Here is a 22,246-nt window from a genome sequence, read left to right as displayed (position 1 = left end):
CTCTCATGTTATCGTGCCAGAAATTCAAACCCTGAAAACAAACGTAACCTGAAAAACGAATCAGTTAGTATAATTTATTTGCACAATTTAAAGTATGCGTACATGACATTGATGACAAATGATCAGTGCAGGAAGTAGCAGATGCCTCTCTTGAAACCTCGTAAATGATGTTAAAATTGCACAATGTTCAAGAGAACGCATTATTAAAATACAGAAAATAATATCACATCAATATAGACAGATATCCAATAAAAAGGCAGCTCTCTACCATCCGGCTGCCGAGACTCAAAACCTGAATGTCCTTACAAACACTGAACGCACCACATCACAATAACAATGTCAGCTTCATGTTCCACTAACAGCCTGCAGCACACTCCTTAAATCAAATGAATTGAAAGGAATTAAGCATGTTTGAAACCAATATAAGAAAAAGGTAGAAACAATTAATTTAAGTCGGACATATAACACAATATCAGTATCTACATGTAGATGCTCCAACTACTAAGCTCACTTTATACACTTTTGATATAAATTGTGACCGACAGCGACAATAAGGCATCTAGTGTTTGATCTGTTAAACCCTCCCGACTTCACTAGCTGCACTGACACCACCTTGTATAGAGAGTGGGTCCCTAAATGGGCAGGTTAAAGATGTGACAGAATAATTAGTTGATGGTTTCACTGATTCAAAAGAAGGATGCTTTCATTGTATGGGTCCCAGCAATGAGATGAAAAGAATGTCAACCTATTTTTAAATGCCACTGTCTCTTTTTGTTCTGAATCCCTGCTCTACTTTTTGCCACAGATCTAAACTGGGTCAACATCACATGTGGCGCCCCGGTGGGCCCTTCTCTGTGTGTACATTTGTGAGTGTGTGCATGTGTGGTAACATGTATGTGACTCAAGGCACGATTTGTGTTGCCGTGAACCAACATCAACACTGAGGAGGGGCTTGACAGTTTGCCTTGAGTGAGTCCCAATGGTAGCGAAACAATTACGATAGAGTTTTTTCCACACGTAATTATTGTCTATCATCCCCAATTACAGTAGGAGTGGGCGTGTATTATCAGCAAATTGTTTAAGTCTATTGCTGTCCTCATTAGAGTTGTGGACAGGCGTGAGTCTAAAAGGATTGTGTGTGTTTGTGTAAGTGCATACAAACTTTCCATGTGTCTGTCTGTGTGGCTTGCATCCGTATTGTGTTACAACATAGCGTATGCTTGGCTATGGTGTACCGTAGCGCAACAGTGAGGCAGGGGTTGCCCTGCTGGAGCTTCCAGATTAATAGACATTGATAATAACACACACAACTCACAGCGCTTCTGCCCTTAATGAAGATGGATCTAGCCGGGCCTGGCGGTGCACTGGCACTCAGGGTGGCAGGCTGCCAGTCACAGCCAAGTGACATCTGGGAACAGCTCAATGCAAAGGGCGGGAGGGAGCAAGATTCACCAGAGAGTACAATTTCATAACATTATCATGTTATATCATAATCCATTGTTGGTGGCTCATGAGATTAATGTCAGGGCCGGCAGTTATCACTCTTGTTGTGTAGACTTAATGGTTACAGTGAATTATTCATTTCCTCCTATTGATTTGAAACGCAACTCATGCTGACAAAGTTGACAGCGCAGGTTGACTGATACGGAGTCTATCTAATTTGACTGTGAGGTTGGGACGTCGGGGGAAATGAAACGGAGGAGAAAGTGAGAGAGGACAAAGTAAACTGGCAGAAACAAGGCGGATGTGAACAAACTAGGCTGCTCAACTTTCTTTTAGTTGGTTTTTAAAACAGATGTCCATGTTTTTGGATGACGAAAATGACATTGCACATTTATAATTTCCGAATTACAATTTTCTGTCTGAATTAATGAATATTTGTTTTCACTGGTTAGGGATTTGTTAGACTGCGTGGGTCAGAGGTTTTATCCATGGAAGATATTAGATCCCATTAGAGTGGGGCTGCAGCCAGTGTAAGAAGACAGGTGGGTGCTGAGGTCACTTCCTCTGGCAGCTGTGGCGGGCATCACAGGGTAAGCATTGATGAGTGGTGGCATTGCCTCCTGTTGCATCAGTAATAATGAACAGTGACAAGCCCTCTGCCGCCATAATAAATCACAAACCAAACTGGAGACACAGAAGAGCGGGCCGGGGAACACACTCTCTCCGCTGTGGCGTGTCATCGCTGACGAACAGACTGACTGGCTGGCTTGGGGCAGACTATCTCTATCACTCATTCACACATGAAGCCCTGTTATCACACACACTCAACACCCTTCAGATACTTCTGCGCTCTGGTTAGCATGCGCAACCATTACTTAGGAATATTTAACTCTTACTCAGGGCTCTATAGGCACTGAGGCATTTTATTTTATTTTTTACCACTACTTCTGTTTTGGAAACATATAATAGTTCAAGTGTAAACTCTAGAGATGAGGAGGGATGTGGGTCGGGTTTGTCGAGAGCTTCAGCTGAGGGTGGATGCTGGAGCAAGAAAATACGGTACAGGAGTGTCTATTGAATAAAGTGAAAGCCCCCCCTTCCTTCTCCTTTACCTCTTTGACAGCAACACAAGCCCTGTTTGATACCCCTCCGCTGTGTTCTGCAGCTCTGCAGATTCCCTTGTCTCATTTGCATTCCCTTAAAGCACACTTCCATTAAGTCTCTCCCTGTTTTTCCGTCTCTTCCCTCTTTCCTTCTGTTTCTTCAAATCGTTTTTTTTCTCCCTTGGTTGCTGTTTTGGAAGGAGCCTTATTCCCTGTTGACTACACAGCCCATCCCCGCTCTCCCTGAGTCAGTAATCAAACACATTGGCCCTAATACACAGGCCATTACAAGGGCTCTGATGTTCCATCTGCACACAGCCGGCACAATGGTGTCATTATATAAACAGCCCTGCTGCTGCAGCCAGCCAGATACTACCACACCAGAGCTCCGGCCTTAACTGACCCAGCCCAGTAAATGGGAAAGTGTTGGGATGATCTGACCTGAATGTGCTTGTGTTGTCGCTGCTAGCCTAACAACATTATCCCATCCCGAATGAATGCTCTATTGTTAACATTATAGTTCTCACTAGGACAGAGACCTTGTGGGCTGTTTAGTGCAACAGTAATAGAATCAGGTTGTTGTGAAAGAATCATATCTAATGCTATGATGTTGTCTTTGCTAGTGATAGCCTCACCAAAAAGGATTAGGGAGATTAGTGATAGGCCCAACTAGAAGATAAGAATAACAGGAGGGAAGGCAGTGGTTTATAAAAGCTGGATTGCTTTCCTTTTTTTTGCAGTGACATTGATGTGATCTTGTTTTGCAATAAGTGTGCAGAGGTGGGATTGTAAAATGAGGAGAAAATAATGTTATTATCTGAGTTTAGAACTTTAGGACATTCAATATTAAAAATACATACTTTATGTTGTTTTGATTTCTTAGATAATGGAGTCAGATTTTGCAAGCTGTTGCCCTTGATGTTACTTTTAGCACAGTGACTCGTTCTCGTTATCAAAGTGAACTGATCCCATGCACTGCGTTAATGGGGCCTTTTGAAACACACACACATACATAAAAACACATTCATACACACACACACATGCACTGAGAGTGAAAGTGTGTCCAAATCATCTCTTTGACAAATTTGAATAATCATTGAATTAAATTCGACTGTCATACCTCGGTATCCTGGCAGGCAGGTTTGACAGTGGAAAACACAGCCTCCCACTCAGCAGAGCTCGATTACAGATGGGGATGGTAATGATATTTCATGGTATGTCTGTAACGTTTCGAAAGGAAAGGTAGGGTAATTATATTCAGTTTGGCGAGTGATTAGTTTTATGGAGGTGAAGAAGTAATTAATGAATTCATCCTCATTTATTGTTACACTTCCGTGTATTGCTCCCTCCTGCTTAACTCCAGAAAGTAGAAAAGAGTATCTAGTGTGACAAAGCTTCAGCACAGATGAGTCAGAGGGAGAATTACTTAGAACCCTCCAGGCGAAGCATACGTTTTTGTCGTTCTCTGCAGTCTCATCAAACTGTAATACTACATGGCTCGCCTTCACTGAGTCTAGTGATACTTTCCTCTGAAATAGAGTGCCTTTCTCAGACCTGACTGGCACCAAATCCCAACACTGAGTAAAAAAAGTACTGTTTATAGTTGATTCCAATCTAAGTGGATGTTGGAAGTTTATTTCAACTGAATATTTACTTGATTACAAATATTTAAAGCAGCAGTTTTCATCACTTTCTGATTTGTAAGAGAGACGTGATTTCCATTCAGTTTTACACGCTCTACTGTGTCGGTTGCTAGGAGGCAATCATTTCCTTCATAGCGGGAGCTTTGCTACTGAACCAACTATTTGTTGTTGAAGCATCTGAGGCATAAACATCAATCCTAATAGCATGGGAAATGCTGGTGCTTCATCATAGGATGCAAAGACTTCTCTTTTCACGAAGCAACAGAATGACAGAAGTTATGACTGTCAAATCTTTAAATCAATCAAAAAGTGTTTTTCTTGCCAAATAAATGTGGGTTTGTGTTTTCGAGTTCCCTGCTTTGCTCCCCAATGGCCTACATGATTTTCACTTGTTCATACAACATAGCTCATATTTGTATATATAATAACGCTAAGTACATGCAAATCCTTGGAAAGCTCTTTGTAGAACATATACTTGAAGATGCAGTGTTCAATCAGTTGCGAATATATAGCCCTTTGACTAGTAAAACACTTGCACATATGCATGAGTGGACTCACTTATCATACTCTTCCACCTTGATATCAGATTCCCTAGGAGGGGGGAAAACAGAGGAGAGCAATTATGAAGCTGTGGCAGCTCTGAGAGTTGCTCCAGCTTTTCTAATTTTACAGCAAAAACTGTCTATGTGAACTCTTTGTTCTGCCTCCTTTTGATTCTGGTTGGGTAATGTTCCTAAATACCTCTTTCTTTTGTACAGAAATGATTGTGTGTGATTGGGTAAACATGAATGGTTCTCGTGACAAACACACACAGCTTTTAACAGCATCCCCCAACCCGTATAAAAAGGACTAGTGACACCTCTCGATGAGCATCTCTGCTAAAGCAAACAGATCGTAATGATCATGGTGATTATCCTAATGGAAGTGGATAATGAGGTTATTTGCTTTGGATCAAGGCAGAATGGAAATGAATAGCCGAAGTAACTGAGGGAAGCATCCCAAACGGTATGACTGAGCTGAGCTGTGTGTGTGTAACTCTGCTACTAGGGATGGGTACGGTGGCCCAGAAGGTCAATACACAACAGCGTTTCACCCAAAAAGTTTTCTCTCGGTTCCAACAATCACCAACTCTGGTTTGGTCGCAAAAAAGTTACATGTGAAATTGTGCCGACTCGACACTCTGTTTCCCCCGCTGTCTCTCTCTCTCTCTCTCTCTCTCTCTCTCTCTCTCTCTCTCTCTCTCTCTCTCCCCCTGCCCTCAGAACAGCAGCTCTCACTCGCTCTTCAGTTGCAAATCATCTGAATTAGTCAAATCAATTAACAAAAATGACTTAGAAACCCACAACATATCCATAATTACACATCAAATTATATATTTGTCCAATCCCCCAACCATATCCACCACCGCTTCATTAGGACAGCTGCATGTCTGGGTTGTATTTTATTTGAATACAACGGACTGTTAATCTGCCTTAACTGCCCTCGTCCCCTTTTTCCCCAGTGCAAATAAATTGCTGTCCGTTCTCCCATTTTGTGGGCTCCGGTCTCGTAGGGGTTTGATGTTGTGCTCTATTACAAGAGAAACAGTGATGATAATAATGGCGGATGTGATCAGTGCAGAAGGTCAGCATCTGGCCTCGGGCGCGTAACATTCTCCAAGTAGGGAGAGCAGAGAGGGTGAAGATACCCTTCTCACACCCTCCAAAGACTCCTAAACTTCCCCAACCCAGAGGCAGACTGACTCAACACAGGCAGAAGCAATGTTTTCTCCTTTGACATTACTTCCAGTTTTCTTACTATTCATTTGCTGTTCTCACTTGGCTATTTTCCGCTGTTTCTCCTCCCACTCTTTCTTATTTTTTCTCGTTATACAGAAAGCAATCCTTCTCTTACTTTGTTCTATACTTCTTTGGCTCCTTCTGTTCCTTGTTTAATAGTCACTCAGACGGCATAAAGCATTCCTCTCTATTTTCAGTTGTCCTTCATCTTTTACATCCTTCTTTTCTCTGTATGTACTCCCTGCTTACCACATTGAAATAGTGTTCTGTAATGCTAGCTTTTTTTCTTCTCACAAAATGAAATCAATTTATCCACCCTGCACTTTTTCTCTCTCTCCCTCCTTCAATCACGTACCAGCCCTCCCTCCTCTCTCCTCATCTTCTGAGACCACAGGAGAGCTATTGTTAAAAAGTACAGATGGAAGTACAGTCAGAGGAAAGGAGAGGAAAGACAGATTTTTCTTATTAAAACCTCAAAAGTTAGAAATGGAAAAAAACGACGGCCGGTCACTACACAGGAGGGAATCGCTTTTTCTAACCATTGATAATAGAGCACGAATGGAAGCGGGGGGGGGGGGGGATGGGGGGGAAGGCCATGAGAGGGAGCACTGACGCCAACGCTTCTACAGTACCACATCACATGTCTATTGCTATTTGTTTACTGCTTTTCCACTCTTTCTTTGTCTCCCCTGCCCTCCCTCTGAGCGTGTCCTTTTTCTCTCAGCTTCTGGTCATAGAGGGTGGTCGCAAACAAACTCAAATTAAGGCGCAGGCTGCAGCAATAGTGAAGAGGTTGTGTGTTTGTGCACATAATATAAATAAATACTGTTGTGAAGAACGGCTGCTGCGGATATGCTTTGTACAGTACTCAGTGTCCTGTTTGCATTCTTTCTCCCTTTTCACTGTTTGCCCTCTCCTCGCCCACTCGGTCTTACTCGTACTCTACGACATCCAACATACTAATCCACACAGCGACACCCAGGCAAGACAGTGGCTGCGGGCCGGGCGTTGCCACTGGGGAGAAAGGTAAATATCAGAGAAGGTCAGGAAGGGGAGGGGCTGGAGAGGTGGAGGGGAAGCCAAATCAGTGGTGATAAAGACAGGCGGGAGCTACCCAGTCACTCAGGATCAGCCATCTTGGCTGCAAGGCATTCTAACTGTATAATTTCAGTTTGAGATATATTTCAAAATTAAGATTAGTTTAAGTCATGTACCTTATTGTCCAAAATACTTTCATTATTCTGAGCTTGTGTGGTGCCAAAAAAGGCTCCAGCCAACCACTTTGTGCAGAAAGTGTTATCTATATTTATATGATTTTTTTTATTTTCTATGTATTACATTACAACAACACTGAGTCCAAGCAAAGAGTGCAACTATATATAAATACTTCAAACCTTGACAAAGTTCCTGCATACCAAATACCAGTGGTTCTTACATTTCACAGAAAAAGCCTTAAATATAAAATATAGTCAGGAAAGTATTTTGCACTTTTGTGTTATTGATTTATGAGTGGGTGTAAAGGCTTAGATTTACTTTTCAACATATCCATTATTTGTAAGATGTCTAACATTTGATAACTTTGTGTTGGTGAAACATGATAATATGGAAACGTCTAGCGCTGACTCGTACCTGTGTTTGTCTGTTTGTGAAAGAGGGCATATATGCTGATATAACCCTTTTGCAGAATATGTTGTTAGCATCCATCATATAAAGGGAATAAGGGTTAGAGACATCAAAGTTAATCCTCTAAAATCCCTCAAAATAAAAATAAAAATGTGTACACACAACAGAACACACACAGATATAGACAGATGCAGTCCAATCTGTCTCTTTCATCAGCAAGCTCAGCAGGAGGAGTATTAGTTTGAACAATACCATATCTACTGTTTTTAGTCTAGAACCCCCTGCAGGGAAGAGCAGTTTCTACTTTCAAAAGATCAGAACTATAGTTCCAGATTATGATTTATTTCATTAGGCAAATGAGAAGTTTGAGCCCTACGGCACTGCTGACTGAGTCACCACTTTTTACCGTCTTGCTTTGAGTGCGCTTGCCTGTACGCAAAGCACACACACACTCACTTAGAAGACATGTAATTTTCACATGTCTCATATAGCCCCTTAACTGCCTCAAAACATATGTAGTCTGATTCAATCAAGCGTTAAACACTGTGGAGTGATGAGCTGGTAGTGGTAACAGCTGTTGCTATGCCATCCTGCACAAAATGGCCTCAGATCTCCCCGTCTGATCATTATACCTGTCCACCACAGGGGGAGCCTCTCCTCTCCTCTCTTCTCCTCTCCTCTTCTATTCCTCCCATCCCATTTGCCGGCTGTGATACCATTAGTATGCTATACCACTTGTGAGTCGCTCAGTTTTCTGCAGTTATTATCACATATTCCAGTGATTAATGCAGAATAGTACAATGTATAACCAACTTAAACGGCCTTCTTTAAATGTAAGAAGACACACGCATTGGCTTCAGCTGATATTTAAATGCATTTATCTTAACTATCCCCCTTATTTAAAGCAGTATTTTGTACCCTACTCACCAAATCATCAAGTTAGACATTCTGTTCAGATGTATTTCTCTGTCCCCTCTGCAAAAAAATTGATTGGCAGAAGAGCGTTCATTTTCAAAGCCCCAACCGACTGGAATACTTTACCTGCTGCTATTAGATCTCTTGCATCATTGGGTATATTTAAACATGCATTGTTATCTCACTTTCAACTGGTCTGTACTTGTTATTAACTGATATTGAGGAAACTGATTTGCTCGACTGTCTCAAATTGTAATGATTGTGTGCATTGCTTGAATTTTACTTAACAGACTGTGGTTTGCATTTGGTTTGTCTTGTGTGTCATGTTTTGCATTTTGTCTTTTTGTTTAATGTTAAGTTGTTGCTATTGTTGGGACCCCCTTGAAAACGAGCTGGTGCATCTCAAGGGGTTTATCCCAATGGATAAAAATGTCTATATATATTAGTCAACACTGTCTAATTCAAATGCCATACTGAGAGGGGGAAGAATGAAAAAGCAGCACAGTCGAACAATTCCTCTGCATGGATCTACAGTCACATTCAAATGTTTATGTGTCACTTACCTTTCTGAATCTCTTTTTCTTGCAGGACCACCCTCAGGGAGGGTGTAAGCTGAGGACCTGACGCCCCGCTCACCTGTGCCTGCTGACCGCCTCTACGCTTTACCCCCGCCCCTCGCCTTGCCCCCTGCTTAGCCTCCACCATGGCTCTGGCAGTGTGTATCATCTTAGCTTGTGCTGTGGCTTTCAACAATGTTGCCCCTTCCTCACCAGGTGTGTAACAAATACACATTTTATTTTAATATTGCATTTCAAACTAGAATGGCACTTAGAGATGGCCGACCTCCGCCAAGCCAATGGTTCTCCTGGGATGTTCAGGAAGTTGCTCTCCTGATTTTAGTGTGATTATGAGTTTTAGGTCGTAATGTGAAAACAACATTGTATACTAAAGGATGTTTTTTATCTTATTACTCAGAGCATATAACAACTTGTTTTCCTGATTATTCCATCACCACATGAATGCAGTAGATGCCCTATCTCGCAAAGTTAACGAGAGTTACTTTTAATTTGTGTATTCTCTCCGTAATTCGGATCTGCTCCAAAATGTATTAATGCGTTTTTCCTTGGCTCAGGCTACACACAGGGGTGTCATTGTGAGGGGAATAGTAGGACTGAATACCCAGGGCACCAATTTTGGATGAAAATAAATAAATAAATAGTGGAGGCTTTCTGAGGTCCCTCTCCCTTGTTACGACAGTCTCATAATGGATCAGTCCGTCTTTATGCACTAGGATCTGTCTCTAAACGCAGCCTGGTGACAGCTGATGCTGCCTGGAGCACTCCTTATGAACACTGCCCATGTCAAATCAATAGTTCTTTTCCTACTGAAAGTTATTACAAAACAAGAGAATCCTTTCATGTGGAGGCCTCAAGAACCTAAAAGACAGTCTACATATTTCTTGCGATATTTTGCCTATTTTCTAGGAAACTAGCATTTAGTGTTTACTATTGGATACATCGCAATCTCAAGATTCATATGTAACCAGTAGGTTTTCGCTGTCTTAACAAGCTCAAGGGAGATACTTGTGTACAGAGCCCAGGATTTGGTGCAACACCCTTGGCTACACCCTTCCACTAAGTTTAATGAACATCGTGCTAGTTGTTTTTTTAGTAATCCATTTGAAAGTCAGACAAACAAGCCGAAAACCTAACTTCCCTTGGCAGAAATTACAACCGGGGGCCTTACAGGGTTAATAATTAAATTCCCGCCTATCTGCATTAAGAATTTACTGTATTTTATGTGTACAGTTTTGATTTATATCTATAAAGTAAATAAATACAATATGTATGATTTCAATTGCTTCACTAAGCCAGCTTGTAATGAATAACATAAGCTCCTGAGGGTTGGCTGTGCTCTGTAACTGGCCTGACCAGGTTATTGCAAATGAGGATGTAATATTTATACGTTAGCTACGTGATCAAGGTTGTAAGTATACTGACTTGCTGACCAGGCTAGAAACACTGCACTTGATTAACCAAACTGTCTCTACAGGAGACGGAGAGAGGTTTTATGTGTGGTACAGCGTGTGAATGTCAATAAAATCTCTTGTCATTTCGATGTTAGTTGAAGCGTGGCAAGAATATAAGGGGGAATCCGTGCATGTAATAGTGCCATATGTGTGACCTCCTTGAATGTGACATGTACCATAAGATATTACATTTTGTGTTTTACTGTGTGTGTGTGTGGTATGTGTGTGCTAGTCATTGTAAGCGTGGCAGCAAGTGACCTGGATGGGCTGAAGTGATGCTGGGGGGTGTGTGTGTGTGTGTGTGTGTTGGAAGATGTGGAAAGGAAAGGAGCAGGGATTGCATGGGGAGGCAGAGGGCCGAGGGGGGAAGGAGGGGCTGTCGGGTGTCCTGCTAGTGGCCTGCCACACAGACAGCAGCACACCATCTGCTCTATGCTCTCGGTCAGCTCTCTGCCAACGAGCCGCTGGGTGACGGACAGCAAGGACGAGCAGGGGGAGGAGCATCAGGGCCAGACACGGCCATCTCAGGGAGGGGCCAATGAGTGAGCAGGAGGAGCCAAAGAAACTGAGCGAGGGAGGTCAAAATGAAAATGTGTTGTGTATGCCTGTGTCAGCATTGGTTTTAGCTTTCCCTCTGTGTAAGCTCTGATTGGCCAGGTGCAGTTCTAATTTGAGTATGTTTTTTTCCCATATCAATTTCTCCTCTTTTGTAACATTGAATTTGAGCAGCATACAACTTGTTACAATCGGACACAATTTGCCTCTGGCACCGTGTGGCTTTGGATTTGCGTTACAATAATCCAACTATCTATGTGACCTGGCACCTGGGACTATTAATAATGCGTTAATAATCAATTGACTGTTATCTGTATTAAGCGCAACATTTTATCTGATGAAATTAGGTGAAATGTTGTTCTATCAGGCATGCACGTGAACACATGCTCATGTACACCAACACGGTTTTGGTGCTGTTCATTTTGCCCGCCAAAGTTTGGCTGGAGTGTTATTCTCTTTATTCTACCGTGGTGTAATCAGGGGAGCAGGACAAAAGAGAGAAGAGCAAAGGAGGGAGAACCGGAAGGAAGAGGGCAGGGTTTTCATGTGACGAGAGCTGCTGAAATCACTCTCAGGCTAATCAGAGCTCATTTGGAAACCTGCAGGATCATCACACATGGCTTCACAGTCTAATGTGTACCCTTGCTCCTTCGTGGTGTCCCAACGATCTGCCATGCTTTAACCTCACTTTACTTCTGGCTGCAGATTCTAATATTTATCCAGCTCTTTAAATGCAAATGTTCCTTACCAGCATGAGCTCGGTACACATACTTTTTCCAGCTCTGTCCCGCCAACCGCACTCACCTGCCTTATTATTTCTTAAAATAACTATGCAATTCTCCATTTCTCTTTGGCCGTGTTAAACTAAGACAGTGTTTCCATCGGTGTATGCAAACTCATACTTGCCTTGGCAAAAAAAAGTAATGTTTTCCTAGACGCATATACAAAACTGCTTCACCAGCCTGGCACGGCAGGCTCTCTGACGGAGTGACATGCAAACCCTGACAAACGAAATGTCCCGCTGATTCCACAGAATGCTAAAAAAATGTACAACTCTTCATATGCGGTGTTGTTGCATTGAAAGCCCATTAGGCTTGCTTAATGTGGCAGGCATTGCAGGCAGCTGCTCCGTACATGATGAAGCCCTGACACAGAGCTTTCATTTAGCATAGTGCAAGCATTGGCGTCTGCATGTGTGTGCACTTGTGTTTGTATTTATGTGCATCAGTGGGGGAAGCCAGATCATAGCAAGGCCATGTATTGGTCCTTTCAGTTTGTAATGCATGAGAGCTGTCTTAACGTACATACAGTTTGTACACGGTATGTACATGTGTGTGTTTCCATTATTGTATTGTATGTGTTTAGCATTTGATGTGAGTGTAGCTTGTATCACGACACCAGCAAACTGACTGGGGAAATCTCCCCTGTATTTAAGCCTTTGCTCTCAGATCAGTCGTGTGGAAAGGCTCCTGGTCCTAGAGCACACGCTGACATTTTTATCTGTCTTTCCCTTCTCAGCGTTACCTTTTTTTCCTGTGCATTTTCCCCTGGACAGAAGTTATTATTTAAGGGTGGGGGCTAGACGTTTTTACACATCTCCTCAACAAAGTGCTTTAGTCTCTCAAGTGTCCTTGGATGGGGAAAATGTGTAAATGGGGACTGTTCTCAATGCAGATTTTTCTTTCTATAATGCAGGGACAGGTAGTTATATTTCCTGGGTTTCCACATGAAGAATTCTCTATGCCATTGCAGGCCAGATGCTTTTTTACAACAAAGCTATCATAAATTGTTGGTCAAAGTGTTGAGTTAAGATCTTAAAAGAACCTTGACCTGAAACCATATCCCATATTGAATGTTTCCACATACAGTAGATGCTTAGTCGCACAATACTATATTATTAAAATGATCATTTCAAAACTGCAACCTACTCACTAATTCATAAGAATTGATTCTTTGACAGCCTTGTAGCAATAATATCTTTTGAGGAGGCAATAAAGCCACAGTGCCGCTAACCTTGCTACTGTATGTGCTCTCGGCTTATTGTTGTATCATTTGTAAAGCACATTGTTTAATGTGTGTGTTTTGTGAGCTCTTTGCTCTAAACCTTTGCTGCTATCAGACAGAGCATATATCTGGCAGAGCACTTTGGATCAAAATGAGAGTTGGAGAAGTGAGAAACAATCTCCCTGTTTTTTCTCCTCCAACAACTGAGCTGCTATTCCATCCTGCGTCATGATGTCCTTCGCCCAAACTCTCCTCTTTTTGCTGCCCTTCCCTCTCTCTTCTTATTCCTTTTACCTCTTCAAATGTCTTCCTCTCTTACAGTAGCACACTCTCTTTCACCTCTGTCCTCTTCAGCCTTGCTACATTTTCTATCCAGCCACCCTGCTCTGTTTCCCTTTTCTCACCCTCTGCCTAATATATGATAACCACGACATCTGTTTCGTTATCATTCCCTCCTTTCCTTTTTCTTTCACTCATCTTTTGCCTCTTTGTGTCTTTCGGTTGTTTGCCACCTCCCCTGCTGCCTCCCTGGTGCTGGGGGTTTATGTGCTCTTCAAAGCCCTTGGCTGAGAGCAGTAGATCACAGAGAGGCCTGTGTGAGTGAAAGGTTAATGGATGGCCTTTGAACATATATTGGTAGTCGGGGGCGGGCAGGAGACGGAGGGAGAGGCCTGGGCGGAGTGGCGGTGTGTTCTTTCAAACCTTCCTTTGAAGATGACGCACACTGCTCTCATGTGTCGGTGCCTGTACACGGGGGCTGTGCCTTTTTTGTTTATTCATTTGTTCACAGTGTTGGTGTGCGCGTGTTTGTGAGTGTGTGAGCCCATTCCGTTTGTGTTTGCTTGTAGTTGTGTGTGTCGAGGTGTTAATTTGGGTACATTGATTTGTGTGCCGCAAACAACCTCCTACATTAAGGACTGGGGATTGTGTTCCTGTTTGTGCAGTCGTGTGATAGCTGCCTCTTTTCTCTCAGGGCCTAGCAGCGTATCTTTGAGGCTTTGTAGCCTATGTGTGTTTGTGTTTGTGTGTGTGTGTGTGTGTGTGTGTGTGTGTGTCTCTGTGTGTATGTGTGTCTGTTTGCATGTGGCTGTGTTTGTGTGTATGTGTCAAGCATGTCATGTGCTCGAGATCTGTGTGCATTTGCTTTTTCGTGTGTTTTTTGGACTGCAGATTTATAATTACCAGCAGCAGCTTACGGCTGGAAGCCAAGGGCAGTAGAGGGGGGATGAGAGGGGGGAGAGAAGGGAAAATAGAGAACCGCAGGGAGGGAGATGGATGAGTGGAGAGGCTCAAAAAACTGTGTGCGGGGATAAAGGAGGAGTAAGGGATGGGAAGCGAAGGGCAGAAAACAGGAGGTGAAAGGTCAGGACAAGAGAACAAAACAAGGGGAGAGTGAAGGAAGCAGGCGGGGAGGCTAAATGAGACAGTTTCCAGGTGGATGGAATTGGATGAGGGATTCTGGGATGTTGCTGAGGTAAAATAAAATAAAAACACAGAGTGGAGGAAGCATACAGTATAGGCTACAGGCGAACAAGATGGCCTTTAAAGATAAGAGGATAACATTTGTGTTTTATAGCCAAATTAAATTGTAATTCATATGTGAGAAATAGTAGGTACAGCAGCACCACAAATGAAGCACACTAGCTCCCCAACAGATACATCAGCTCATAAACATGCACGGTACAAATACACACAGACACACACTCAGTGCACACGTCCAAGCCTTAGCCTTAGCGTATAAGAAGGTTCATTAGGTGTCTAATGCACTGGCAGGGCTGGGCTTTGACACTCATCTTTCCTAACTGCTCTCTGGATGTGACTTTGCAACTCTTCTGAATGCACACGCATCTTTCTGACAGGAAGCCTTGCATGGTACTCACTCCCTCAGTCAGCCCTCTCTCCTTCACACCTTTTTTCTCACTCTCCCTCCTTTTTCTTACCACTTTCTTCTCTTTCTGTATCTCAACATCTTACTCACTTTCCTCTCCACTTCTCTTACCCTTCTTCTCCCTTCATCCCTGTGGCTGTTTTCCTGCATCACCTGTAGTTTTACTCCATCACAATGTTTATGTGAATCTAGGTCTGACTCACTGTCTGCTGCTGGCCTGCCTCTTGTGATATGTGCTGGAAACAGAGAACACAATGGAGTTGTGATAGGCCTGCAGCACAGCTCCTACCCCTTGGGAGATAGAGGATATTTTACACCGGGTGAATCAACTAGTTTTTAGGCAGGCTGATTTTCATTTTGGGCTCTGCCGTTTCCCCCCCGCTGAGGCGCTTTTATTGCATAATTAGGCGCCAGGGCTGGCAATGAAGTGTTTTGACAGTATGAGCACGTCCCGTCTCGCCTCCTTCCTAAAGTTTGTGTGTGTGTTGTTCTGTGTCTCTTGGCCCTTTTACCGCCTGTCTTAATTTCTATGCTATGCCTGCTAGTTCCCCCCACAGCAAAGTTTGTCAACACACTGAGAGTTCTTGAGGTTGAGGGTGGATGAGGGTTAGTGCTTATTTGTTTCTGACTGCAATCTTTTTGGGGTTATCATCGCAAATGCATGAGTAAGGGTTGCATGAGGGTCTGTGCATATCCCATTTCCAATGGGGGCATGTTTAATTCTCCAACAAATGATGTAATGTTATTAGATGTGCTGTAATTCAGTTCAGTTAGGGGACTGAGTCACTGAGGAGGGAGGCTAACCGTTCTGATTGGATGGGCACAAAAGGAGGTATTTTTTCCCACAAATGTTTGTCTGTCTCACTCCTTTTATGTTGGTGACCTTCCAAAAAGAAGAGTTGTGATGTTGATCTTCTGCCAGCATCTAGTTTGATGGTTTATTTTTCCATTGTAACCCTGTCTCACTTGCTCTGCCTTCCATTTATATCCCTCTGTGTTAGCTTGACTTGGCTCTATCACAGTGGATGTGTGTCATTTTTTCGCTGCTTTGTGTTCTGACCGTATAGCTTGGCTGGTGACTCCCTATACAGTCGCTCCTCATCTCATCTCCTCCGTCTCCTTTGCCTCTAGGAGACAGGCGGAAGAGTCAGAAGAGATGAGATAGCATCCTAGCTTTGAGGCCGGCGTTACTGCCACCCATTTACACACAAGCACACACACACACACACACACACACACACACACACACACACACACACACACACACACACACACACACACACACACACACACACACACACACACACACACACACACACACACACACACACACACACACACACACACACACACACACACACACACACACACACATTGTCCCACAAGCTCACTCACACAGCACGCATCCCCTGCACCCTCATGTTAGGCATTTAGGTTTGTCTCGGGATGTCACTTTGTCACAGCTCTTCAGCTTGAAGGCTGCCTGGATGTGACAGTTCTGGCCGCAGTGCCTCAGCTTGTCTGGGTTGACAGGCCATGCCCCAGTGAGTCATTACGCTAACTCAAAATGCTTAATGAGACGATAAGAAGATACAGGCAGCGCTAAACTGATAAAGTTCTGGAGACATTGGTCGGTATTATTCTGTGTGGGAGATGGATTCCCATCACTGAGACCTCTCCGTTCTGTCCAATGACTGTAAAATGACTTGTTCTTCTTTGCCAGATTTACCTGAAACTCATGAGGGAGATGACTCTACTGGCCATAGCTGAATTTGAGGGCATATGTAGATGAATGCAGTATCCTTTTTAATATTCCATTGCTATCTTCAGGCAAAAAGAAGATATTCACCTATGCGCCTTAATGCCACTTAAAGTTCATTATAAAGACGGTGCTATAACAAGAATCCCACCTCGTCAGAAGCATGCCCAGTGTCTCAACTACCGTTTGGCGAGAATGTTCTCTGGCACCATGCTTCAGTGCTATGCTAATGTGTAGCATTAGGAGATGACTCCTGGAACAGACAGAGGGCTAGAAGGGGCTGATCACATTTCGGCCCCAGAAAGACAGTCAGCCATCCAGCTAATAAGTCAGCCTTAGGCCCGCAGAGCTCCACAAGTATAATCTCTTATTGTGACTCAATTGCAAAGTCACTATCACAGTCTGTGCTACCTGCAAGGCCAAGCCTTTTAAATAAATTATTTCTGAAAAAACACATTATAGAGTGTCTGCGATAACACAGTCCAAGGTCAAACTGTCAGAGACATTGAAATCAAAGTGCAGTTATGTTTGAAGGCATGCTGTAGTTGATGGAGCCTTTAGTTTCGGTAAAAATAAACATTTTAAGGATATAACAAACAAGATTTACTTTTCACTTTCCTCAAGTGCTGGTCACAGCTCTTAGTTGCAGATCACGTCTCCTCATCTCCAAATTACGGTTTATCTTGGCAAACATTTGTGCGTATATCTTTGTGTGTGAGCATACATGTGAAGACTCTTATTGGCAAATAAAGAACGAGTAAGTGTAAAGACTGGCTTAGCTTCTTCAAAAGATGTTCTTGTCCGAGGGTCCAAGCCACTATCCACCCTCAGGCTTTAATTACTGTGTGAGGATAATGAGTCAAATCCAATCAGTTCTCTCTCTTGCTCTTAATTTGTATGGAACTTCTATTATGAAGCCAACCGCTTCAGCCCCTCACACCAGCTGCCCTGGAGTGACACAAGGCTGTGTGTGTGTGTGTGTGTGTGTGTGTGTGTGTGTGTGTGTGTGTGTGTGTGTGTGTGTGTGTGTGTGTGTGTGTGTGTGTGTGTGTGTGTGTGTGTGTGTGTGTGTGTGTGTGTGTGTGTGTGTGTGTGTGTGTGTGTGTGTGTGTGTGTGTGTGTGTGTGTGTGTGTGTGTGTGTGTGTGTGTGTGTGTGTGTGTGTGTCACACTGCCACGTATATTCATATCAGCTTGTGTAATTATCAAATTGGCTCATACCATTATCAGTATGTGGGAGGAATGTTAACAATTTCTTGTGATTAAATATATGAACACAGTTTTATATACCACGGGAGATCATTCATATTCTCACAGTGAGAAATGAGATCCACCTATACATATGGCGTCTGCTGAGAAAGACTCTTTGTCATCCAGCAATCATGAGTCTGACAGGCAAGACTAAATGGCCACGTGTGTGTTTGTGTTTGTTGGCCGAAGAAACCCTGAAACCTTAATGGATTCCTGCAGAGTGAAGGACAATCGTAGCCCATGGCCAGTCCAAGCGTATCCTCTGCTCATCTCATCTCAGCTCAAAGCCAGCCTCTGCTTCAGCTAGGCCTCAGGCCATCTGGCACACACACACACACACACACACACACACACACACACACACACACACACACACACACACACACACACACACACACACACACACACACACACACACACACACACACACACACACACACGCCCTGAAATTAAGTTCCACACTTGTTTGTGAATGCATCATTCAAAAATCTTGCCATTTATCGGTATATAAACTGCTGTATTTACCTTAGACCTGGAACTTGTCAAACATTGAAATATGTTGGGGTGAAATACGATGAAAGTTGGGAGTTGCAGTGCTGCCAGAAATAGGCTAGTTATCATGGTCGCTGTCACTATTGAAGTGTACTGGCTCAATAATGGCTGTGTTCAATTATGGCTAAACTCTAACAGTGGGCCAGAATAACAATAACCTGAAAAACATAATGGATTAAGGTTCATACATCACAATCTCTCTAAATTTGACTTGTGAAATTGCATCATTTTGATTCCAAACACTAATTACATTTACTTTGAGCCTTTACTCCAAAACATATCTGTCTTTATAAGATCAAGTTCAGCTTGACTAAATAAACTCTTGGCGTGTCAACATCTAGTCAGTGATCTCCTTGCTAAATACCAGACATGACAGTCATGGTAACAAGCAGAAATTATCTGTACAAAGACAAGCCGATCAGCATAACCACCAGAAATGAAACAGCAAATTATCGCTCAAAAACAATGCAGAAATAATTTTTGCCGTTGAAACAGACTCCTAATGAAACTAACAGCTCATACATTAATTTAACTGCCCCCTTTGGCTGTTTTCAAAGAGATGAACCCTTCCACTGTAGCTATTTCCATTAGCGTGCAGGGGGCACAGCATTACAAGGCCATGAATATTTGGGATTAGTTATTATACAAGGTATGTTTGGTATGTAAAGTATGTTTAACTTGTGGTCTGCCCCCTCTGATGGGGGCTAAGTGGACTGAGCTTGATCACTCCTGGTGGCCCCCTTCAGTTTTACACTCCTCTTGGCTCACTGTGTGGCTCTAATAGCTGGCCAGCTGTACGCTGCTGTGTACTTACACCACAGGCTAGTTAAAAGAACAAGGCCACACACTGACACTATGCACTGCCACTGTGACTACAAGACACTGCGAGTGTATGCGTGTATGTATGCAACGCAAGTATGAACGCACACACTCGCCTGCCCAGCATGTCCGTGTATCAGCTCATTTGCTCTTGTGGGTTTTTGTATTTGTGTGTGGAGTAACTTGTCCGGCCTCGCCTGCTGTTTGCATCTCCAAGTGCTTTAATTAGTATGCGCTTTTGCATCAAGGCCTTTGTGATTTGGCACTGACACTGCATGTTGGCAAGGCATAAAAGATTTGAAGTCTGTCTGTACTAGTCATTCAGCCTTAATGGCGTTAGTTACACAACTGAACTCAAGTCCCTGCTGCATAAATTGGTGGCATTTGGAAATATGAGCAAGTCTGATTGCAGTGAATCATGTAGCGCACCACTGCAGAGCATGTCGGGGATGACTGACATTGACATTGACTCAGATGGGCACTCCTCCTGAATGGACAGCGGCTGTAACCTAAGCAGTGCTAGCTCAGTGTCAGGGAGGGAAAACAGCCCCGCTCTGTGGGTTTCAGCACTAACAGAGGTGGGAGAGAGGGGCTGACTCAGTGCCCTTAGTCTGCTGCTGAGCCTGTCTGGCACTGTGCGAGAAAGCCTCAGTTTATAAAGACCTGCTAAATTACAGCGTGATTAAGTGAACTACTCTGTTTAGATTTGACAGAATGCCCACCAGCCTAATACATTTCATGGCCTCTACACTGACAATGAAAAGGAGAGCTCAGTCAAAACCCCACCCTTCTACAGGACAGCAGATAGCTCCACACCTACCAAGCTCCAACACTTGTTATTTTCCCAGAATAAGTTTTGTAGTTCAGGACCATGGACAGCAGCCACTGGCATAAGTATCAGCACGGACACACACTGGCTGTCCTTCAACACCACGGACACCCTCACTGCCAGATCACTCACTCTGTCTCCACCTAAATTCTGTTCCTTTGTCCCTGCTTCCACCTGTGCTGTAGAGAAAGTCTGCTGCCATTTTGTATTGATTTAATTTTTTGCGTGAGACTGAATATAGAGGAGAAGTTGGATAGGTATGCAGTTATGGAGAGAGCTTGAAAGACAACAAGTGTCTCTCTCAGCGCCTCTTCGCAGCCCTCTTCCATGCCTCTCAGCCTGGCTCAGCGATTAACCCCGAGTACCACGCTGTCCCTGCTGACCCTTCCCCACACAGAGCCCCGCTTCTGGCCCCGGCAGTGCATTGACTTTCCTCTCAGACGGCTTATTAACAGCAGTGGGTGTGCAAATGGTGTACACATCAGGGGTGAAGGTGTACAAAGCCACTAGTTCTCTTTTCTTTGCTTGTTCTACCACGACTTCCTCTGTTATTCAGAGAGAATCTTAAGGTGCTGCTCTGACACCTCGTTGGGGTGGAAAACACTAAAGGATGCTTGGAAGGACACTCAGTTCTTCTCTGGTGAGGGGATGAGTATGAGAAGCTGATGCCTGGCTGTGTGTAGGAGTTTGTTAACATTTGAAACTCTCACAGTTTACTTCACAAGTGCCGCAATATCTTATTGAAGAAACTGGTAATGGCTGCAATTCATCATGCCAATAATGTTGATCTGTGATGTTCCAAAGTGAAAACTGCACTGCCAGGCATCAACGGATCTGAAACATTACTGATCTGTGAAGGCGAGTCATTAATAGTTTATTTGAGCTTTACATAAGGACAATAGGAACCACTTTCATTCCGCCTGCGTTTGTCACTACACATCATATTTACAATGTGGTCGAATAATAAAGTGCCTCCTAAAAGTATTACGGTTCATTGAATTATCAATAACTTTGCCTCTCTCCCTCTTTCCATTCCAGCCCTGAGCCGGTCAATGATGCCCTTCGGCTTGATGCGTCGAGAGCTGGCGTGTGAAGGCTACCCGATCGAGCTGCGCTGCCCTGGAAGCGATGTCATCATGATCGAAACGGCCAACTACGGCCGCACTGATGACAAGATCTGTGACGCAGACCCCTTTCAGATGGAGAATGTGCAGTGCTACCTGCCCGACGCCTTCAAGATAATGTCACAAAGGTAACTATTGATCTGTTTGGATTTTCAGTGTGAGCCAGAGCCTGTTGTTGGCCAGGTAAACAAGATCCTTTCTCACAACAGAATGTCCTGCTTTTCCTCCTGTGGTGTTGATACCTTGGTGAAATACTGAAGTTCTGTGTGGAACACCACTGTGTCTGTGCATGTATATGGTGGTGTATATGGTGTGTGTTCATTTCGTGTACGTGAGTGCGAGTATGTGAATGCGGAGGTTTGGGGTTTTTGAGTGTTTTGTAGGGCTTCCTACAGCTGCTCTGTGTTTGCGCTGAGCGCCTGCTTCCTCCGAGCTCAGATCAATAGAAGCCCTCTCCCAGCTATCCATCACGCACGTAATGGAGGCACAGGGTGCTAGCTTGGGGAGAGAGCTAAGGAGGGAGGGAAATGGCAGGGGGTGAGGGAGAGAATTGAGGGGGTAAAGGAAAGAGACACTGCTAGAACGGATAGGATGAGTGAGTTAAGGAGTGAGAAACAGCACAGGGGAGAAATGCTAAGAGCTGGATAGAGATGATGTGTTGAGAATGAGTGAGTGCATGTGTGTGTGGACATATATCTTTGGTGTGTGTGTTTCCTGGTGTGCAGACGTGAGACGGCATGCAGCGAGCGGTTTAGATTGAGGTATAATGTGCGAAATGAATGTTTTCCTTGTGTGTATAGTGTAGAGTATTTGCCTTAGCCCCTCTCGTCCTCCCCTGTTCTCTCACCTCTAATTGCTCCCACTCACAATCCCCCAAGAGAGTAGCCTCTTACGTCACTCGCCCTCTCTCTGCCTCTCCCCCTCCCTCCCTC

At 43.7% G+C, this 22,246-nt stretch overlaps 1 protein-coding gene across 5 annotated transcripts in view; it reads left to right on the top strand.

Moving 5' to 3' along the window:
• adgrl1a (adhesion G protein-coupled receptor L1a) overlaps positions 1–22,246 on the top strand; it is a 151,747-nt gene that overhangs the window by 85,670 nt on the left and 43,831 nt on the right. For 4 of the 5 annotated variants that reach the window (XM_079642929.1, XM_079642931.1, XM_079642930.1 and 1 more), the window contains 2 exons: positions 9,094–9,278; positions 21,229–21,442. In XM_079642929.1, coding sequence (XP_079499055.1) covers positions 9,209–9,278; positions 21,229–21,442 — 284 coding nt within the window. In that variant the 5' untranslated portion in view covers positions 9,094–9,208. Of the gene's footprint in view, positions 1–6,975; positions 6,994–9,093; positions 9,279–21,228; positions 21,443–22,246 lie in introns of those variants that run through there. The other variant, XM_079642933.1, reaches the window with a different exon arrangement.

This window comes from Notothenia rossii (genome assembly GCF_949606895.1).
Source record: "Notothenia rossii genome assembly, chromosome: 8".
Classification (NCBI taxonomy): domain Eukaryota; kingdom Metazoa; phylum Chordata; class Actinopteri; order Perciformes; family Nototheniidae; genus Notothenia; species Notothenia rossii.
The sequence above is the reverse complement of the archived record's forward strand: the minus strand, read 5'-3'. Positions and strand labels throughout refer to the sequence as shown.